This window comes from Festucalex cinctus, chromosome 3 (genome assembly GCF_051991245.1).
Source record: "Festucalex cinctus isolate MCC-2025b chromosome 3, RoL_Fcin_1.0, whole genome shotgun sequence".
NCBI lineage: Eukaryota > Metazoa > Chordata > Actinopteri > Syngnathiformes > Syngnathidae > Festucalex > Festucalex cinctus.
In genome coordinates, this window is record NC_135413.1 from 9,875,992 (window position 1) to 9,882,606 (window position 6,615).

Here is a 6,615-nt window from a genome sequence, read left to right on the forward strand (position 1 = left end):
TAAATGTTGCCTTATTTTCCTCCGTGAAAACAGCCTATTGTAGCTACATTATGCTAACGGAATGTGAACGGTACTACTGAATGGCGATAACATTCACGGCCATATCACACTAAGTAGTGAATGGGTCTATATGTTTTTCACAATCGTCAATTTCCATAAATGACAGCCCACCTTTCGGCTCATGCACAATGACGCTAGCCTGGGGGCGACATACACTGACTAGAATCAGGTTGACGTCCGTCGAGCGGGGTGACTACAATATGTAACTGCATATTAACTCTTTGACTGCCAGCCATTTTCGGAAAAGGTAACCCCTATACTGCCAGCTGATTTACAGAATTTTACCGATCTTTCAAGCTCCACAGAAAATGTTGTGTTAGGACTATGGAAACGCGGACACTACCAAATGAAAGATTGAATTCTCATCTTTCATCTAAAAAAAAAAGTTTGTTTCTACCTTATTCGGATCTTCAGTAATCAACAATAGAATACAGCTTCGTTTCACCCAAATCCTCTATTTTCTTCCAAAATACGGAGAAATCAAGCTTTTTGTGAAACGATGTTATTTCATGCACTCTAGTGAATTTGGCACTTTTTTTTTTGCATGAGGGATTCTACAAACACCTAAACTTCTATAAAACACTAGCCCAACAATAAAAAAAAGTGTTTTTTGATTGCAAAATAACAGTTTATTTACATGCAACAGTAGCAATCCGAACAAACAATTTTGAAAACTCTTTGCAAACTATTTACACGTGCGCAACAGTTTTTGTCAGTCTGCTTCTGCATGGACTGATTTGCGTAGAGGTTGGTATGATGAACGATGTGCTGGAGAAGTTCATCCGTGATGAAGAGCTCCAGGATGTCAGCTGGCAGGTGGGAATTCAGCTCTGCTGCAGCATCCCTTGGTCCTGGTTTTGCAGCAAAGGGGAAGATGGTTGGCTGCCAGCCGAATTCATCAACTTCAAGCCAGCCAGAATCTTTGGGATCTGCAAATATACATTTCAATATCATATATTATTTTAGAGCAGTGTGATGCAATGTGTGTGTGTGTGCATATGTTTACCTTTTTTTCTTGGGTGTATTGGTTGATGCACATTCTGTAAATTATAGAAGACGTTTACCATCAAATATTTTATTAGTGCTGTGGAGAATCTTTTCTTTTTACCTTTGTTCTGCTCACTGTGAGAAGGGTCACTTTGGGCCCTATGAGGGGGAGCTGAAAGAAACATATACAATTACAATACTATCGAAAGACTTTCCTTTTATTGTTGCGGTGTATTGAAAACGTTTTTTTGTTTTGTTTTGTTTTGTTTTTACCTTTCTTTGTCGTAGAACCAGCGGTCGGACATTACTGTGAGCACGATCTATAAAATATACATTCACGTTTGTATAGGTAATAGATGTTTTAGTGTATATCAGCACATTTACACACGCTGCTAGCAGATCGCCCGAAAAGTAATCTTACTAGCAATCTCTTAGCATGTTAGCGCTTACCTTCACGTTCTTTGGAAGACTGTCCAAGACTGTCTTGCATCGGACCCATAGTACTCGTCATCGTCCGATGAAACGTCATCTGTACAGACGTGCTCAGTTGTGCACCACTTTTCTCCGGTGTTAGCATCGCTAGCCGGTGCGGCCTTAGGACGTTATTAGCATCGCTAGCCGGTGGGGCCTTCGGACGTGGTCGAAACGGCCGCGTCACCGCTTCAACTATGACTTAACTCCGTCATCACTGTGCTCTTGAGCACTGGTCGATGCTTTTGAGCTTTGAAAATAAGGATCAAGCGTGAGCTGATTGCCATCTGTAGCCTTTTTGACTCCCTTAGCCAAGTTAGCCATTCTCTCCCCCTCAACACTCTAGCTCCGCCTCTCTTCTTCTACTGTTGTCTCCTACCCGATCTTGTCCAAAAGACTCATCACAGCCATCTAGTGGCCAGGAATACTCATTATAGTAACCCGATCGGCTTGATACTTGGAGCACAGCTGCCCAAGGCTTTCCTCCACCCGTTTCCATAAAAAAACATAGTAGACGTCAATTAACGTCTATGGCGGCCAATTCTAGGTTTATACTGAACGTCATTAAACGTTTATGGCGGTCAAAGAGTTAACATCGGAATGAGGTCCAATTAATGGACGTAATTTGCACATCGTTTTGGAGTACAGCACAGGACTGGACTTCAACCGACGAAAGCAATATGATCTGCACGTCCCGTCGACATCGATTGTTTAGTGAGGATCGAGAGTCTCATCCCGTGAAGTGGCCAGCTTTGTATAACATTATAAAACTTCTTACCTCTGAAAACATAGTTTAATTGGATATGAAGAGCCCAGTCTTCGGTATTGAGGTCGTGCACGTACGAGTGCGCGCAGCGTGTACGAGCGTGCAGTTTGTTTTCGGCCACAGGTGGCAGTAGCGATTTGAAATTTGAAATCTTCCATATAGCTGCTTTAATCCAATTAACTGCAACCTTAAAAATCACAATATGAAACATAAACAAACTCCTACCGATACTTGAAAAATGATGTGAAATAAGGGTGGGCGATATGGTAAAAATGTCATATCACAATTCTTTAAAAATAAATTCCCGATCTTGATTCACATTTCTGAACATTTTTGTAAATTTTAAAACATATTTACAATGTATATAAAACACTAAAAGGAAAAACAAAACAAAAAAAACAGACATCTTAAGCCAACTAAGCTTTCTGAACAGGTTTCCTCATGTTTGTGTGAGTGAGTAAGTGGGGGGGACCACACAGATGCACCAAGCATAAACCAAGCTTGAGCCTGCATAAAGTTGAACTGTATAGAATGTGCCACAGCCGATCTGTCAGCTTTATGAGATCGTCAACACATTAAAGTTCTTAACGATCGTCATATCGCCTACCCCTAATATGAAGATAACTTCATTCCAAATATATTATGAACTCGAGTTGCTACTGGTTTTCCACTGTCCCTGAGTCAGTAGTCCTTTGAGGTAAACAATTTCGGCAGGAGGTAGGATAAAATCAATAAACAAAGACATTGTTATGATGACGTTCACATTTACATCTCCCGGTGGTTTTCTCCAGAGGCACCAGTAGCTGAGGTAGCTCACATCCTTAGAATTTTTTTTTAATTTTTATTATTATTATTATTATTATTATTATTATTATTATTATTATTATTATTATTATTATTATTATTTTTAATATAAGCCTACGGGGATGGCATTCCAAAGACATGCATGGCAGGTTGATTGGGCGCTCCGAATTGTCCCTTGGTGTGCTTGTGTGTTTGGATGGTTGTTCGTCTCTGTGTGCCCTGCGATTGGCTTGCAACCAGTCCAGGGTGTACCCCGCCTCCTGCCCATAGCCAGCCAGGATAGGCTCAGCGGTTCAGAAAATGGATTGATGGATATAAGCCTTCGGTAATTGTTTGCACTGCTGCCGGACACACCTCATCTTCAACACTCTGTGGACTTCTTAGGTCCAGTTACTGCACGTTTCCATCTCTGCTTGAAATAATAAACAGCAAAGGCAGGCTGAGTCAAATTAGAGTGGCTGGCCGGCCGGCGGGTGTGTGTTTTCATGCATCGACAGAAAAACGTTACACACTGAAGCTCTAATGCCCTGCAGATGGTTCCACTCACTCAAGTGTGTTAACAGGACGCGCACACTCTCCATCCTGGCTATTTGATATGCTGACGCCTGACCAGACAGTCTGATATGACTGTGGAAAAGGGCAAAGATACTACATATAGGGCAGGAATTTGTCATGCGAGATGATGATTTGCTTGTTGTGGTTTGATGCATGAAAAAGACACGGAGGGAAAGACGCTTTTGTGTATCAAAAATTACAGATACCTTGTCAACAAGTGTTACTACACCTTGTGGCAGTGTTTCCGATTTCTATGCAGTGTTATGAAAGCAGTTATATAATTTCCGAGAAATTACATGATAGTACGGCTGGAACAAAATATCGTTTCACACTATATCACGATAGTGTCTCCCGATCCACATTATCGATACGTTAAGTGAATTGATACCTTTAGATACCTTATTACATTGCCATGCAGCGCCTGCACCGCTGGATGCTTACAAGGAGCCTGCCATATGTTAATCTCCCAAGCCGATAGGTGGCAGCACTGCGCCACCACAACTTAGAGGCAACTCAAAAAAAAAGACACGACACGAACTAGAGTGTAGCCTACTAGCGAATAGACCTTTCCAGCTGATGTCACTGCTTAGCTCCCGCGGCGCCTCCCGGAGGGCAAACAACAGGAAATTAATGATGTTCCACTACCGTCTTCCCTTTTACAGTTTTTGGTTTTACTCACTCGAAACCATATGTGATGAGTTAGTGTCGCTCATGGTATGTTTCTTAGTTGTACATCTGTAAATCATTATTTTCGTCATTATTTTGCCATCTAAAGCAAAATAAACATTAATAAATATAATAATATATGATGTTATATAATAATATTAATAATAGGGATGTTCGATACCACTTTTTTTTCAGACCGATACCAATACCGATACTTAGACCCTCAGTACTCACCGATACCGATATCAACTGCCGATACCAGTAGTACATTTTGACAAATAAAAAAAATCACTAAAGGATATTTTTAAACAAATATATTTCCTTTCATTTTGACAAAAAAACAAAACAAAAAGAAAACAGCACAGTCACTCTTCAATAGTCTTAACGCTCAAAATAAAACACAAAAATGGTCTTTTAGTTTAAGATTCACAATTTTGAAGTATTTCCAAACCGGTGAAGTTTTGGTGAAAAACTGCTGCAAGCTAGTGCCAGTTACAGGCAAGGAGGACTCACTTAACGTCTTCCCTCTCTGCCATCGGTTGCTTGTACTCGTCTGCGTCACGAGTACTCGAGTACTTGAAAAAAGGCTGGTATCGGCCCGATACCGATACCTGGTATCGGTACTCGCCCATCCCTAATTAATAATGAATATAATCAAATCTTAACATTTCACAAAAGCTGGTTTTCTCCGCTTTTTAGTTTACAAAGCATTGTTTCTTGTGAAACCAACCCATGTTGTAAGATGACTAAAGAACAGAACAAGCTACGAACTTTTTTTTTGTTTTTGTTAAAAACAAGAGCACTTTCTTTTGTTTTTCTGTGGGTTTTGAAAGTTAAGTCAAAATGCTGTAAATGGTGCTGGCAATATGAAGAGCTATGCTTTGAAAGCAGCTGTGAGTGAATGAGTTATTGACAAACTACTCTTCAAGTGTGTCCAGTTTCAGCTATTAGGTTTGATTTGAAGCCCGTAAGAATTGTAGGTTTGCTATGCTTCCTACTGTGATTCACACACAGGCCAAACCTTTGTTGTTTACTAACATTCACACATATGAACATCAAGAGACATCTTAGCAGCTATATTTTAATTTTCTGTCTCTGTGGTAAGAGTAAAACAAAATAAATAAGGTTTTGCCAGCATGACTACATGCCATATTTCATTTCAATTATTACATTAACTGCTTTTTCGGATGGAAGGTAAAGTCACGCTTTCATAAGACAATTCATTGCGAAAATTTTATGTAGTGCCATTAAATGAGACCAAAGCCGACCATCTCACTAGGATGCTTGTGGAATTTAATTCTGCATGCCAACGGTGGGCCTATAAGTCCCATGATGACAGCTTTACAGCCTTAGGCCGGCGACCAGGACACACGCTAACTTTAGCTTCAATTCCCACACAAATCACATTCACCAGAACAGATGAAGATTGCAGATGTTTGCCATTTTTCACTCGGTCATCTCAACCGCATATTGGACCGAGCAGCTCTGAGAATGAATATAAATAAGGACGAACAATAGAGAAGTGCCACGAGCGTATTTCATACCAAGTCATGATGGGTTGTGCAATCAGTAATGTCCTGTTTTCCAACGGTGCCTTTTATGGGCCACACAGAATTAAATGGTACTGGTGTGGCTCAGTGATCTGATGCCCAATGACATAATTGAGTATTTGATCTAGATTTCATTGTGGTGAGATGTGACTATGAAAAGTAAATGTGAAAAAGATGACCTCAATTCCACTTTTGAATGATGGAACGGAAATAGATCTGATTGGTCAGTGGAGAACTGATGTTTCCAGTGTTCTCTATTGATCGACTACTCCCTTGGTATTGACAGCTTTACTGTATGACCTTGTTGGGGTGCGCTAAGATTGCTAGGCAGCTGGACTGACCAGAATTCACGTACGCATTCCTAATTTAATAGAGGGACACATACTGATTTTTTTTTTTTAACATCAAACTTCCTCTAACATACTGTATAATTTGTGCAGAACACATGAAACACACAGCAACATGAAATCCCGCAATCAGACGCATGATGACGCAGATGCATGACAACATTAGCATCATGTGCCTGGCGTGATGTAAAAAAACATAATAATCACAATAATTGCCAGCTTTGCTGCAATTTGTACTTTGAATTTCTGGTGAATAGTGTTGCGAAATTGCAGATTTAACGACCAATCATCAATGCTATTGTATCATATGATCTTGCAAATTCTGTTTACAGATACACACAGCTATCATTGTTTGAGAAAAAGCTCTTTTATTGCTTCAAGTGACTCAATAAAATAAAACAGCGGTGCC

At 40.1% G+C, this 6,615-nt stretch overlaps 1 protein-coding gene across 1 annotated transcript; it reads right to left on the minus strand.

Annotated features, from left to right (window-relative positions):
• Positions 1 to 688: 688 nt before the first annotated feature.
• Positions 689 to 2,092, minus strand: LOC144016666 (uncharacterized). Its single transcript, XM_077517996.1, has 5 exons — positions 1,498 to 2,092; positions 1,321 to 1,367; positions 1,169 to 1,219; positions 1,067 to 1,100; positions 689 to 989 (listed from the first exon to the last, which is right to left on the minus strand). The coding sequence occupies exons 1-5, from the start codon at positions 1,622 to 1,624 to the stop codon at positions 694 to 696; spliced, it is 555 nt and encodes a 184-aa protein (XP_077374122.1). The 5' UTR covers positions 1,625 to 2,092; the 3' UTR covers positions 689 to 693.
• Between the last annotated feature and the right edge of the window lie 4,523 nt (positions 2,093 to 6,615).

Excerpts from the sequence above, each read along its gene's own strand:
- LOC144016666 (XM_077517996.1), bottom strand. The coding sequence starts at position 1,624 with ATGCTAACACCGGAGAAAAGTGGTGCACAACTGAGCACGTCTGTACAG. Across the intron at positions 1,101-1,168 it reads TCACAGTGAGCAGAACAAAG|AATGTGCATCAACCAATACA; the intron begins GTAAAAAGAAAA and ends TATAATTTACAG. Across the intron at positions 990-1,066 it reads AATACACCCAAGAAAAAAAG|ATCCCAAAGATTCTGGCTGG; the intron begins GTAAACATATGC and ends GTATATTTGCAG.